Raw genomic sequence first — 15,617 nt, forward strand, 5'->3', positions numbered from 1 at the left:
TCATGAACATCCTTGAGACGAATGCTTAAATATATCTTGCTCAAAAATAAAACATTCTTTTAAAATGATTAATCATAATTCAAGAGTGAGAAAACTTTCACACGGAATCACACCTGTGACCATTGATTTACATATATAACTTTCAGTGCTTGTGACGCGTGCCTCTTTCACTGGTGCACTCCCGTAAGTACCGTTTGGTGTATGGAAAATTACCACGTGAATGACTAAAATTCACGACACAAAATGGCTGTGAACGTGAAAACTCTAGATTTATCTCCTAGTAAAGTGGTCATTCATCCTGTTGTTTTGTTTTCAATAGTTGATAGTTATGAAAGGAGAAGTGAAGACGCTCAAAGAGTAATTGGAACTTTACTTGGGACCATTGATAAAAATGTTGTTGAAATAAAGAGTTGCTTTTGTGTTCCACATAACGAATCAAAAGATGAGGTAAGTATGCAGCTAAGGTTTTTTAAAGCCAAAATAATTTTATGAAATTTTATATTTTTTGATATCAGTAAATATTTATGAAAAGACAGGAAATGTTTTAATATTTCCAATGACAACAGGAAATGTTTTAATATTCCAAATATTCAGCTCTTTCCTTTTATAAACTGGCCATGCACCACCCCAAACTCCCCATGCATCCCATCCCCAAACTCCTCATGCCCCTCTCCAAACTCCTTTACCTCTCTCCCCAAACTCCCCATGCATCCCATCCCCAAACTCCCCATGCATCCCTCCCAAACTCCTCATGCACCCTCTCTCCAAACTCCCCGTGCAACCTTCCCCAAACTCCCAATGCATAACCTCCCCAAACTCCCCATGCATCCCCCTCCAAACTCCTCATGCACCCTCTCTCCAAACTCCCCGTGTAACCTTCCCCAAACTCCCAATGCATACCCTACCCAAACTCCCCATGCATCCCCTCCAAACTCCTCATGCACCTCCTCTCCAAACTCCTCATGCATCCCCTCCCCAAACTCCTCTTGCACCCTCTCCCTAAACTCTCCGTGCAACCTTCCCCAAACTCAATAGAGCTTCAAAGTTTACAAAATGTGTAAATGATTAACAGGAATTTGCATGCTTACTCAGCCAATCTTTTCGATCTTAGTAAAAAGTTTACAGTCTGGTTATTTGGTTCAATGGGTTGCAATTATTCAGAGAAGCAAAAATGATGCCCAAGATAGTCAAACAAACTTTTATTAAAGATATTCAAGATTATCAAATAGAGATTCTATTATTTTCTCACTTTAAATAAAACGTTGTGTTATTCATATTATAGGTTTGCTACTGGAGTTGATGTTACGGATCATTCTGTCTTGATTCACGATTTTTATTCACGCGAAACAGCAAATCCTGTTCATCTCATTCTTGATACCACCCTTGAAAAAAGTAGCTTGGGAATAAAAGCTTATGTGAGGTGATTGCAATGGATATTAGAGATTATGTATATCCTGGATTATTCATTTCTTTGGTTTCTTAAAAATCTGTAAATTTTTCCACAGTGCAAGCATTGGTGTTCCTGAAAAAACAACAGAAGGCATATTGTTTTGTCCTATTGACTATACCATATCAAATACAGGAGCAGAAAAAGTTGGGAGTATGTGTACCTAGAGTATAAGTATGAGAATGTTTTTATTTAAAATATCAACATTCTATATATTATCATTCTTTAGTTGAATGGTTGAAAAGAACAAGATTACCAAATTTGAAAAGCATATCTTTACCATCTGACTTACAGAACATACTTCAGTTAGTATTCGCATTGTCATATTATTATATGTTTTGAAATGCACTAAAATGAAGCTTTGCATTGCATATTTATGCAAGTTTATAACTATGCATGTCTATGCACTGAGCTCTCATTGTTATGTTGGTGAATACTATGGGAACTTAAGGATTAAGAATATGCTTTTAAATTTGTATTTTATTTGATGATTTGCTCTCATTGATCATACATTAGTTTGATAATGTCCTTTATTTTATGCATGTTATTATTTTGTTATAAAACATAGAGCTATCAAGTGTGTGAAAATTAATTTTTACATCTCATTTTAATTTGTTTGATTTAAGATCAACAGACAAGATATCAAAAATGCTTGATCTCCTTTTGAAATATGTTGATAGTGTATTGGTAAGTAGAACAAAGATTAAATTGAATTATGCAACCATAGAATTAAGATTGAATTCATTCATTCAAGATGTTTTTGATTTGATAAAGCATTTAGCATCCACCTACATTTATTGTTTTGATTATTACAAAATCTTCCTAAATTTATGGCTGAATAGACTATTTACAATCTTGATATAAATAACAATTATTCAAGTCTTACTAACTCTTTCATTATTTACAAAAGCGAGGGATTGATAAATCCTGAACTGCAGAAACAAAATAAGTGAAATGATGAAAAACACCTTAACAGTTTGACAAAATTGAAAAAAAACGAATTGATATTCGTAATTTTGTTAAATTTTTTATATTTTTTATACAGCTTACTTATATATAAAAGTTATAAAGCTTATATTTTATATTTAGTGGTTGGAGATAACAATGGAATTTAGTCCAACAACTATACGTATCTTTGTAGAATCTGACAAAAATAGAAAATTACATTTGAAGAATGGTTGTAAATGAATATTACAATCCTGTGGTTGTTGTTGGGATTAAATTTGGCACCTTAAATTATGCCTGTGCAATGCCAATGTCAATTTTCTTTCAGAGATTGTGATAGATATAATTCCTTTTTCAAATTCAACTTGAGTTTTTCATCTGCTAGGGCAGTTAGAGTATATCTAAACAATAATCTCTAGTTTGGGATAATGTTAAGATTTACTTAAGTTTTACATAAAAAGTAATCACAGATCTATAGCTGTGAAAAGTAAACATCTGTTGTTGATGTCTACTCCTGGTCCAAACACATATGTACATTTTTCTAAAAGTATATTTGACAAGCGAAAATTTAGGGAAATGAAATGAACTTGGAATTTTTATAATAGTTTTTCTTTATTTTGCCCCTTTTCACTTATTTTGTTTTGGGGTTTTTGCTCGTTTCTTCCGTTTTGCATAACGCCTTCTTTTACGGTGCGAGGGGGGGGGTTGCCTTTCTCTGTAGCTCCTTTATAAACGTTTCATTTTATATGTTGTAGACAGGTGAAATTCCAGCTAATAGCACTGTTGGACGTTTATTAATGAATCTTGTTGACTCCGTCCCACAAATCAAATCTCAGGAGTTTGAAGCAATGATGAATAATAATATGCAGGTGTGTAAGATAATAATGAAAGTAGGAGTGATGTAAATATATATGACAAAAATATCGTATTTCGTTTTTGGTGGATTTATGAAGTTTTAGAAAGTTATAATGCTATTTCTTCATAGTGGTTTTTCTTCGTGTATAATTACGTAAAATAGTCATTATTTGATGAGTAAATCATTCGTGCTCTTTCATCTTTTTTAACCAAATAAAATTTCGGAAGTATATTGTGAATATTTACTGACAAGTATAAGTCATTTTAAGTATCATTCTGGCGATTAAATTATATTACAAGAACGAAAAAAACACATTCGCCATTACATAGCTTTAATGTGAAGTATGTGTGAAATAGATTTTCTGATTGAATTGCTTTCTTTTTCAGGATTTGTTGATGATCTGTTATTTAGCAAGCATAACAAAATCACAACTTTCGTTTGGACAAAAAATTAATCAGGTTGCAACATAAGTTTACCATTGCACCTGATAAAAATATAAAACTCTCTCTTAATAAATTTTATAAAACTAAAGAGTCGTTAAGATGTTTGGTTTGCCTGTGTTAATTGTATATAGAACATCACTTAAAGGCTCGGGCCACCTGTTCCCTCCAGCTCTTATACAACACAATGATCACATTGTCCAAATAGTATCTCACAGGATCATGATTTCAACTTTGCAATGCATGTGACGTCATGGCGTATGCTGTTGGAAAATGCAATTGTGAATGAACAAATTCGGCTGTTAGCTTCTCGGAGGAGAGGAGGGATTTCGGCATGTTTATTGAATAAACTGCTTACTGATAGTGCGTTGGATGTTGTGCAAGGATGCTGTAGGGATTGAAGTACAGTATATGGTTATTGAGGAAGAAAATGCACTTACTAGGGTAAGTAGTTGCTGACAAATGAAAATATTCGTAACTGGTGTAATAAAACATCGATAGTTGACTGTTATCAAATAGAATCATACCTAAAAGTTTTACTAGGAACCAGTCTTCCACAAGTGTGTGTGAGAAACGAAAATGAGCACATCTCCATTCTTATCACAGATACGTATTGTTGAGAAAGAATAAAGAGACAAAAAGTGTGAACAATCCTGTGGAATTTCTTAGGCAAAGATTTCACGAAACTGCTGCCAATGAGAGTAATTGCCAGGCAGAGCCGAAGTTTGAGAATAAATTTTGAAAACAAAATATCTTTTTTTCGGTCCATGCCTCCCGATACCCGGAGATATTTGAGCACTAGAACGTCGCATGTTAACGTTTCGATTGAAGATTCCGCTTTTCTGGTGCTTTTTTACAACGAAAACTAACCTTAATCTTTCAAAATTTTACATATTTAAGACCAACAGCAATCTGAAAAGGGTGATTATAGAAAGGACAAATTACGTCGCAACATGACAAAAGTTGCTTCTGAAGATAGTTAAAGTTATTTCTATGTTTTAATGGTCTTTCATGTATGATCACAAAGAAAGCAGCGGATATATCCAACACAAAAACACCACATTTAACTAAATAATTTGCATACTGCTTAAAGACGCTTTAGCTTGAGTTAAAAAACGCGTATGGTTTTTCTAGAGATGATTAAGCGTAATTTTTATTTCTTGAGACGTAATGACGCATATATTAACGAGAAAATTCCATTGAAATTGCAACGATATGATTGAGTCCTATACTCATGGCATTGGGTTTGTCAAACGTACACTTTTGGACGTCGGCATGTCACCAAGATGATATTTTACGGAACAGATTGGGAAACTTGTTCGAAAAAATTGAAGGCAAATATTATTTGATATCGTTGCTCTTGGATAGTAAAATCTTACGCAATTTTGACAGTAACTTTCACAATAATTACAAAGGAATGTTAGACATACGTGACGTTCTTAATCTTAAGAAATCATATTTATGGTTGCATCTCCTCCTGTGTCACGTGCATTTAATCTTCGCATTTTTATATAATGAGCAATTTCCGATGCTCTTCATCCATGGCATGACCATTGACGATCCTTCAAACTCACACAGTTATTAGGTATTCATGAAAAACGTAGGTCAATATGAGAGTTAAACCAGTACTATTAAGAAAAAAATGTTTTTTGTTTGTTGGTGCTCTTAACAAGTAATTTCAAGAATGTCTAAATGGATTTCGTTTTGCTGTTAAAAAAAATTACGTAATTACGTAGTCAGCTATTTGGAGATGGATTTGCTTAACAATGATCAGCTACTTCAAAAACTTGTTCTAGTTTGTCTTCCCACACATCAAATTACAATTTATTTAATCGTCTTTTCCTACTTGTTATGTAATTCTGTGAGTCTGTATCGTCTTAATTTCAGGTAATTAGGGAGGAATTTCGAACAATTTCCTTAGTTCAAAGTTTCAGTTATGAAATTTGCATTTTATGATATGAATATTGAGGTTTTATTGTGTTTGTAATTAGTGGCATTATAATAGTACTTCAAAGTTCCAATATCATATCAAATAAATAAAATAAACGTAGAAACTACTTCCACTCTTCAAAAGCCAGAAACATATAATTATACAGCACGATTTCAGTTTTTGAAATTATGAGTTTGTTTGGGATAAATGTATTGTACAATGCTACGGTGAACCCGGTTAGGCAGTACACCTAATCACTCACCCATTATATAACTGATATGGGAGACTGGGACTAAAGATTGCAGCCTTCACAACACACAAGATTGTCCAACTCACCAACTGAGTCAAAGTGCCGGTGAAAGTTGTGCAATATGGCGTCGGAACATAATGTAAGTTTGCTGTATTTTTTCATTTATTTTTCGGCTTTTCTGAGAACGGGATGAATCGATTTTCTTTCTTCTATCTTCTGGTATAGTTTGGTCGTAAGGAAAGCTATGAACTTCAAACAACACCTATGCTTGACAAAGAGGATGGGAAGCGTAAGAAATCTAAAGTGTCGAAGAAGAATAAGAAAGCCGAGTTGGCGGATCTGAAAAAAGAAATAGAGATTGTAATGTTTTAAAATATGTTTTAATGAAGGTCATATTATTTGTTATTTCGTCCTCAGTTTTTACTGTCATCTTTCTACTTCCTTTGCACTCGACAGGATTGGCACACAATACCCATGGATGAATGCTATCGTAGACTTGAAACTAACCCAGAAACTGTAAGTAATGTCCAAACTATTATTGATAGGCAACATATGGCTTCGTGTATTTCAACATCGCATTTTTAAAATCTTGAATAGTTGATTATGGTTTTGAAACCTGTCGTTGTTCGGACTTTACTACATATTGAAGAACTAGAAATCTGATATTATGTTTGTGCAAATTATTCACGTATTGCATTCAGCTTTGCCTTGTTCGAGCCGTTAGCCCTAGCAACAATGTTTTTATAACAAAATTTTTGATGCACGCTCATCCATGCAATATTATTAAATAGTTGATTGGGAAAGTATGGATTTTGACTGAAGCGAGCACAGCTGGATGCAATATTACCAAAGATCGTTTTCTGCTTTTTAACTTTGAAAACTCTCAATATTTAACGATTCCTTATTGAATGTTATAAATAATAGATGTCATAGAAAACCTTTTGCTGATAAAAGTTTTCTTTTACCGAGTTTTAAATCCAGTTCTTTGTTTATTTTTTTTAATTGAATATGAAAAGAATTCGCCTGCATAACTCTTATGTACATGGGGGCTGACATTCTTTCATTATATATGCCCATTTTATTAGAGTCAATGTTTGATAATCCTTTTCTTTTACTGTCTGTTTCAACTTTTATGTTTCATTGATGATAGAAGAATTGGAATAAATATTTTTCTTGCCACCAACAATAATATTCAATTGCACTATGCCTTAATATATTTATTATTTATGGACTGCAAATCAGCAAATATGTGTAATAAACTTCATAATGTCTTTGTGTATAAGGTTCAAAGTCCAGTCATCATTTTTGCAACATTCATTGTAAAATTTTCCTTGTCAGTCATCATTTTTGCAACATTCATTGTAAATTTTCCCATATTCAAGTTTGTAATTCATTTGAAGCACAAATCTTAAAACTAGACAAAATTCTTGTGGTAGCCATATTGAGCAGCTATGTATTTCATTAAGTATAAATGGATTTTTTTTCATAGGAATTAACTCTTAGAAATAGCAGGTAGAAGTACAAGGATGATATTATATAACAACATTTTGAACTTAAGAAAGATAAAAATTTTGGCTAGAAACAATAGCACAGCCAGCCCGAAGGTTTGGTTGTGCTATGTACATTTTTGTGTTCACTTGCTATAAAAACAATAGATTTCTAAAGAAATGAATAATGATCATGATATGAAATTTACGTAGCTAAACAAAATTTGCAGGCTGGTTACGCCACTTGCTAGTAATGGAAATCTTGAGCATATTTAATAAATATGTCATGAGTTTAGGATTTAGTAGTAATAATAGAAAAAGCATGAGCAGGACCAAAACTAGAGTGCTATTTTTTGTTGGTTTTTTTTTTGGGGGGGGTGTGGTGTGTGTTAGTATATTCAACTCTGCCAGACTGATTTCTTTTGAAAGAAATTGTTTTTGATTATTTGCACCCTCCCAATTTGCCATCTAGTTAGAGATTTTTAATAGCTAAAAATGTAACTGTCAGTAAAGAATGACTTCTGGCATTTTGCATAATGAATAATTGATAAACTTATGGTTGCTTAGGAAAACTGTGTAAAAGCAGCAACTGTACAGTCCTCAACAATAGAACTTATATTGAAATAGTACATTACATTAAAAGAGAATAGCGGTATTAAAGCATTTATTTACCTCGATTCAACTGCTTGATAGCATCTGAAATTTAATATTTATAAACTAGAATTTGACCATTTTGTCAAAAGTATTTAACTTGAAAATAGCTAATATATAATAATGTCTTATGAAATATTAAACATAATAAAGATATTACTATTTTGCAATCCACTATGATGTCTTGTTAGTACCCAATTCATACAAGCTCTAACTATAAAGATTTCATCATACCCTTTGACCGTGCCTGGTTTTTGGAAAATTTTAACTTTGCTCTTGAAAAGTATCGAGAACTTACAAAATTTGCTGTATTTAAACAGTTCTGCAAATGTGGCATATAGTTTGATTTGTTTATTTTAAAGCTTGTTGTTCATAAAACAATCAAACTCTTTAACCAGGCTATATGACCATTACTCAAGTTTTCTGTGTGTTCATCTCTCTTGTGAGCTAGCTGGTCCAAGTTGTTAAATTACAATGTTCAAAATACAATTATAGAAATATGAATGCAGGAGTTTTTTCATAATTAACTTCATTTCACAATTAAATTCTTGTCATAGAATAAACTAAATCCTTTTTTCGTGTATCGCCTTACTACAACAACCAGTAAGAAATATCCAAATCCATAGCCTAAGTGTCACTATGTTGATTTTTACAGAGATAAATTTTCATTAGACAAGGTCAGAGGGTTGTATGTATGACACATTCATAATTTTATTTACCATTTATTGTTACGTTCATTGAAATGTTTCAGGATTTGCTATATGAAAGGTTTGCTTTCATTAAAAAACATTGATTTGGAACATGTTTGTTATAAAATTCCCTCCTGTAATAATTTTTCTCAGATTTTTCATGATACAATTGCAAGCCATTTATTAGCTTTATAGTATTAAAGTATTATTTTATTTTTTAGGGTTTGACTGAAGAAAAAGCTGCTGAAATACTGGAGAGAGACGGTCTTAATGCTCTTAGTCCTCCAAAAACAACTCCTGAATGGATAAAGTTTTGTAAACTATTATTTGGTGGTTTTTCATTGCTTCTGTGGATAGGAGCATTACTTTGCTTCTTCTCATACACACTAGAAGCAACAACAAAAGAAGAGCCAAATCCAGATAACGTATGTGAGAACTTGTGTTATGTTTAATGAAGTAGCTGTGTATGAATATTTGTGACTTTAAACTTGTTCTTTTACAGTTGAAGATTTTTCTCTGAGTTCCTCATAAATAATTATTTTAGTTTTTTAATTATTAGTTGCAGGATTCATTGCTTTTACATCAGTGTTTTTGACTGATCATTACCATTTCAGCTGTACTTGGGAGTTGTATTGGCTGCTGTTGTTATCATTACTGGTTGTTTCTCCTATTATCAGGTATAAATTGACGAGACAGAAAAAATTGACAAGAACAAAAAATATTTAAACGTTGCCTTTGAACGTTTTGATATAATATACGTATGTCAAAAAGATTGAAGCTCTTCCTAAAGCATAGTTGATAAATTTACAGGAGTCTAAAAGTTCGCGTATTATGGATAGTTTCAAAAAGATGATTCCTCAGGTATATAATGTCACAAGTTGCTATTTCCTTGCACTAAAATTATCATGCACGTGGTAAATATTTATGGCCTTTAAAATGCAAACCTTTGTAGAAACAATGTCTGTACGTAGCGAGAGTTACATTGTACGTCGTTTGCATTTTCATTTATAGGAAGCAATTGCTTTAAGAAATGGACAGAAAAAAACTTTGAATGCTGAACAACTTGTTGTTGGAGATATTGTATATGTTAAGTTTGGTGATCGATTGCCTGCGGATATAAGAATCATCGAAGCAAAAGGTTTTAAAGTAGGTTATCTCAGTATTTGTAAGGTTAATTAGGCTATCATTATGGCTAATGCAATAACAGGAAAGTCTTATATTTGTAGGTTGACAACTCTTCTTTAACTGGGGAATCTGAACCGCAAATTCGCAGCCCTGAATGTAGTAATGAAAACCCTCTCGAAACGAAAAATCTTGCATTTTTCTCTACGAATGCAGTTGAAGGCACATGTGTTGGAGTGGTCGTTTGTACTGGTGATCTTACAGTTATGGGACGTATTGCGAACTTAGCTAGTGGTCTTGGCTCTGGTCAAACGCCAATTGCAAAAGAAATTGAGCATTTTATTCACATTATAACTTCTGTTGCCGTGTTCTTGGGTGTATCATTTTTCATTATTTCGTTCGCATTGGGCTACACCTGGTTAGAAGCTGTCGTCTTTTTGATTGGAATTATTGTTGCTAACGTACCTGAAGGTCTTTTGGCTACTGTAACGGTAAGAGAAATGTGCTTTAGCTTTCAGGATTAGATTTCTTGTTTCTGTTTGTAAAAGCTGTTGTTTATACAATCATACCATGCAGTTTTGATATTTCATTGTCTGCATGTATATAGAAACATTGCATTCGTACATTTAGAATCTCTCAATGTCATACAGGTTTGGAAGTTCGTTCTTTTGCCAATAAGATGATATTGTCTTTTAAAAGGTGTGCTTGACCCTAACTGCAAAACGTATGGCCTCGAAAAACTGTCTTGTAAAAAACTTGGAAGCTGTGGAAACTCTCGGAAGTACCTCGACAATTTGTTCTGATAAGACTGGAACTTTGACTCAGAATCGTATGACTGTGTGTAAGTTTTAATGATTTTATTTTAATTGTGGCATTTCTTTTATCTGTTTGTGAGGTAAAGGCTTTTTTCAGCGCATATGTGGTTTGATAATGTCATTGTCGATGCTGACACAACTGAGGATCAATCTGGAGAAAAACATGATAAGGTCAGAATAATTCTATTATATTCCAGTACACCTTGAATACTTTTGTACAGGATTATAAATTTCCACATTGATAAAAAAAAACAGATTTTAAAAATTGTAGATTTAAGCGATTTCGTTATTTTTTGCTCAGATGAAATCACCAACTTGGAATCATCTTGCAAGAATTGCTGCTTTATGTAACCGTGCAGAGTTTAAACCAGATCAAGATGAAATTCCTATACTGAAAAGGTAAAAATTTGAAGATGTATTTGGTATAAATATAATCTTTTATAAAGCTGACGTTTTTTGCTCTATATCTATGCTGTAATTTCATGCTAACAATAAGAAACCTCAGTTCAACTGTACTTTTCATAGGGAAACCACTGGTGATGCGTCGGAATCAGCGTTGCTTAAGTGCATTGAATTGTCAATAGGTAGTGTTGAAGAAATGCGTAAAGCGAACCCAAAACTTGCTGAAATTCCCTTCAATTCATCAAACAAATATCAAGTATCTGTTCATGAAATTACGGATGATCCAAGATATTTATTGGTGATGAAAGGTGCTCCTGAAAGAATTCTTGATCGCTGTTCAACTATAACCATCGATGACAAAGAGATACCATTATCTGACGATTTGAAGAATTCATTTCAAGAAGCTTACATGGATCTTGGTGGTCGTGGTGAACGCGTTTTGGGTTTCTGTCATTATTTCTTACCTGAAGACAAATTTCCCAAGGGTTTCCAGTTTGTCGCTGAAGATGTACGTTTATTTACACCTTCGTTTTAGATTGTACTTCTAAGAATATAAGCGAGCCACCTTATTATTTTAGTTCTTGAATGTTAAAACTGCTTAATGTGGAAATGAAAGATTGTAAATGTAAACAAAACTGTATTTTTCAAATGACGTGAGCACAGTTTGGACATATCTGTTATGGAATATGGATGTTATTTTTCCAAAATTTTCCCGTTTAACAATGTAAACACAACCATTGTTTTTTTACTTACTGAAACAAATTTTGGAATATGTGCATTACAGATGATTCATGATTGTATCATTGTTTGTCCATAACATTATGTTTGATTATTTTATTTATATGCATCGATATAGGATCCTAATTTCCCATTGACTGATCTTTGTTTTGTTGGATTAATGTCTATGATTGACCCTCCTCGAGCTGCCGTTCCTGATGCCGTGAGCAAATGTCGTAGTGCTGGAATCAACGTTGTCATGGTTACTGGTGATCACCCAATCACAGCTAAAGCTATTGCCAAGCAAGTTGGCATTATCTCTTCCGGTAAGGTTGACACAAGTATAGGAAAGACCTGTAACAGTTTTTTGTCGATTATATAAAGAGATAATTGTTGAATAAAAGTTTATCGGGTACTCCTTAATGAATATGTATAATAGTTGAGTAAATGCATCTTAACTTTAAATATTATTCATTAATGTCCTTGATAATGTTGTAGAATCGGAGACTTCTGAAGATATTGCTGCGCGTATGAATATTCCTGTGGATGATGTTCCTGAAGGTTCAGCTGCTGCTGCTGTGGTTCATGGTTCTCAACTCAAGGTAATACGTCTATGTTTTTCTTAAATAGAAAAAGTTGCTAATATTGGAAAATTTTCAAACTTCCAAAGTCATAAAATTTTAATTGAATAAATTGTGCATTCTCCTTAGCTTTGCTTATTTCATTTTTTATAGGATATGGACTCTGACGATATTGATAAACTGATTACGTCTCATCCCGAAGTTGTGTTTGCAAGAACTTCACCACAGCAAAAACTGGTTATCGTTGAAGCTTTCCAACGTCAGGGTCAAATTGTCGCTGTGACTGGTGATGGTGTAAATGATTCTCCCGCTTTAAAGAAAGCTGATATTGGTATATAACATGCGGCCATCAAATTTAATTAGTATTACTGTAAATAATACTATATTCAGACATGTTTAATACTCTTGTATGGAATTCTTTTAATTTTTCAATAATTTTTTTCAATTTCTATATACTTTACTAGTGCTAATTTCTTGTCTTCTATACAGGTGTTGCAATGGGTATTGCTGGGTCTGATGTCTCAAAGCAAGCAGCAGATATGATTCTTCTTGATGATAACTTTGCATCAATTGTTACTGGCGTTGAAGAAGGTGAAATAATAATCAAATTCTCTTTACTATTACATAAAGCCAACTGAGGCTTCAGAAACACGACCTGACGATATGGTTAGCATCGTTCTCATTTCTCAAATATGCCAAAAGAAGACATCAGTGCATAAAGTAGCTTTATCAGTGTATTAATGGCAACGATTTTTTTATTTTTCAAAACCGAATTTGTTTTACTTTCTAGGTCGATTGATTTTTGATAACTTGAAGAAATCCATTGCGTATACATTGACCAGTAATATTCCGGAGATCTCGCCTTTCTTGTTCTATATACTATTCAATGTTCCATTACCTCTTGGTGTTGTTACTATTCTTTGTATCGATCTGGGAACTGACATGGTAATTTAAATCTTACTCTACAATGAGACAAATATTTTGACCGTTTCAACTTAACAATGCATCAAGTGTAATCCGGATTACGTTTGTTGATCTCATACATGGGAATAATATGATCAGCATCAGCTCTTGGCTCAAAGAATCGCAATATTAAATTTTAAAAATTTTATTGTATAATAATTATAATAAAATTAATTTTCTTATCTCGCCATCAAACTTGATCATTATTACCCATAATGCACTGCTTTGTCAAAAAGGGTTAATATACATTTAAAAAATCATATCTCGTCATTAAAGTTTAGGATTATTATACATTACATCACAGCATTGTGAATTCTAGGATTTTTGAAATGATTGAAGCATCAGCGTAGCGTTTTTTTGTCGTATGTATTGAAACACTAACATATTTATGTTAATTTATGAATTCCTACAATCGATTTTATGTTAATTATAAATAATCACGTCTTCTGACTATTTTTTGTTTATCAAGGTTCCAGCCATCTCTCTTGCTTATGAAAAAGCGGAAAATGACATTATGAAACGATTGCCTCGTAATCCACAATATGACAGACTTGTGAACCAACGGTAGACTATAATATATATTCATACTCCTAGATACACGTCGTCAAGAACTTAATAAATTACCTCACGTATTTACTTTATAGTTTAATTGCCATGGCTTATGGTCAAATTGGAATGATCCAGGTATGGAAACCATTTTTTTCGTACAATCGTATACGTTTGTTATAAAAATACTCCCAATATGTGCGTATTTCACGTATTTGCTGCGAATTAGAAATTGTGATGTTATTATACACATATTTTTATAGGCTTGTGCTGGTTTCTTTTCATATTTCGTTATCATGGCAGAAAATGGCTTTTTACCTCTTCGTTTATTTGGTTTACGAAGTGATTGGGATGATAAAGATAATGTGTTTGTCACAGATAGTTACGGTCAACAATGGGTAAGGACAAACTTTTCAATAAAAACTACACTTCTCATTTCATATTTCAGCATAAATATTTTTTGTTTTGCTCTCCTTAGGGTTATAGGCAACGCAAAGAACTGGAATTCACTTGCCACACTGCATTTTTTGTCAGTATTGTTGTTGTGCAGTGGGCAGATTTGATCATCTGTAAAACGAGACGTTTATCCTTGTTCCAACAAGGCATGAAGTATGTTAGCCTTGCATACTAAAATAATAAACACAATCACAGTATTTTCATAAATTAATCTTTGCGTATTCCATTTTTAGGAACCACATGCTGACATTTGGCCTCTTTTTTGAGACTGCTCTTGCAGCTCTTCTATCATATACCCCTGGTATGGAGAATGGCCTTCGCATGTATCCTTTACGGTACGTAACATTTGTTTCATTGAGTTTGTTCGATTTCGAAATAGTTTTTACCTCATTTGCGCGTCTTTTTTTCCAAATGACATCATAAACCTTCGTTTGAATCTTTAAAAAATGGCTCTGTATATATTTTGTTTTTATTTAGGTTTACATGGTGGCTTCTTGCTATTCCATTTAGTATTCTTATTTTCGTCTACGACGAATGTAGGAAGACCATTCTCCGTAGATATAAAGGCTGTAAGTGAAGTTTCTTTTTAAATTTCAATCTTATTCCTTTCTCATCTCCTGTTTTTTGTTTTAGGTTGGCTAGACCAAGAGACCTATTACTAAAACTTCTCTCTCTCTTTTTTTTTTAATATATCTTTATTGCTTTAAGAACCATTATGATTGTGTTCTATTTTCCACACTGATATTTTGGCAGTGTTTAATAATTTGCACTTCCTGAATGATTATTTAACGATTTCTTTTATCCGAGTCTACAGTGATATGAAAACTGATTGGTGGAATGTATTGGTGATGACAGCAATCATATACAGTGGTCTTTTGAGGATATTGTATTGTTTGTAAACAATAATAACCTTTAGTTAGAGCGCACATTATGGGCAATAAGACCATTCCCAATGTTTCGAATGTTGTTTTACTTGATTCTTTGAGAGAGGAAACTTTGGTCCGTCGAATGAAAAAGAATGAAATATGTTGCAATAAGTTGTCTTCAAAAGAAAACTGTGTTATGCATTCGCTTTGTGTCAATACCAGTCAAACAGTTAGACGTTATTTATTTATGCCCGATCTGATATTGGTTAGAAACTTTAAGTCAATCTCTTATACTATATGTATCACTCCAGCCTTCAGTTTGCACTTTCTTTGGTTTCATAATTGTTAAATAATTATTTTCTTGTTGCCAATAAAAAACAATGTGTGTATTTCAGATTTGACTTTTTTTGTGTGACTGTCCCAATATGTCTGAAACTAAGGTTTAGAATAAGTG

General features: G+C 32.9%; 2 protein-coding genes and 1 long non-coding RNA gene across 3 annotated transcripts; all 3 read left to right on the forward strand.

The window, feature by feature from the left end:
- Positions 1–220: 220 nt before the first annotated feature.
- On the forward strand, positions 221–3,779 carry LOC124446869 (eukaryotic translation initiation factor 3 subunit F-like). Its single transcript, XM_046997749.1, has 7 exons — positions 221–447; positions 1,230–1,420; positions 1,506–1,600; positions 1,677–1,752; positions 2,074–2,134; positions 3,148–3,261; positions 3,635–3,779. The coding sequence occupies exons 1-7, from the start codon at positions 244–246 to the stop codon at positions 3,716–3,718; spliced, it is 825 nt and encodes a 274-aa protein (XP_046853705.1). The 5' UTR covers positions 221–243; the 3' UTR covers positions 3,719–3,779.
- A 188-nt stretch (positions 3,780–3,967) lies between these two features.
- LOC124445429 lies at positions 3,968–4,336 on the forward strand. The gene is made up of 2 exons (XR_006948149.1): positions 3,968–4,132; positions 4,295–4,336. It is a non-coding gene; the product is annotated as an uncharacterized LOC124445429 (long non-coding RNA).
- A 1,380-nt stretch (positions 4,337–5,716) lies between these two features.
- On the forward strand, positions 5,717–15,557 carry LOC124445428 (sodium/potassium-transporting ATPase subunit alpha-B-like). Its single transcript, XM_046996150.1, has 24 exons — positions 5,717–6,007; positions 6,094–6,228; positions 6,325–6,384; positions 8,917–9,120; positions 9,310–9,372; positions 9,506–9,556; positions 9,707–9,841; positions 9,922–10,308; positions 10,517–10,658; positions 10,730–10,803; positions 10,934–11,031; positions 11,158–11,542; positions 11,891–12,077; positions 12,250–12,353; positions 12,486–12,663; positions 12,822–12,923; positions 13,123–13,277; positions 13,765–13,859; positions 13,940–13,979; positions 14,105–14,239; positions 14,320–14,450; positions 14,531–14,632; positions 14,775–14,866; positions 14,931–15,557. Exons 1-24 carry the CDS (start codon positions 5,990–5,992, stop codon positions 14,957–14,959), a joined length of 3,102 nt encoding a protein of 1,033 aa, XP_046852106.1. The 5' UTR covers positions 5,717–5,989; the 3' UTR covers positions 14,960–15,557.
- The last annotated feature ends 60 nt before the right edge of the window (positions 15,558–15,617 follow it).

Source organism: Xenia sp. Carnegie-2017, unplaced genomic scaffold (genome assembly GCF_021976095.1).
Source record: "Xenia sp. Carnegie-2017 unplaced genomic scaffold, XeniaSp_v1 HiC_scaffold_22, whole genome shotgun sequence".
NCBI classification, from domain to species: domain Eukaryota; kingdom Metazoa; phylum Cnidaria; class Anthozoa; order Malacalcyonacea; family Xeniidae; genus Xenia; species Xenia sp. Carnegie-2017.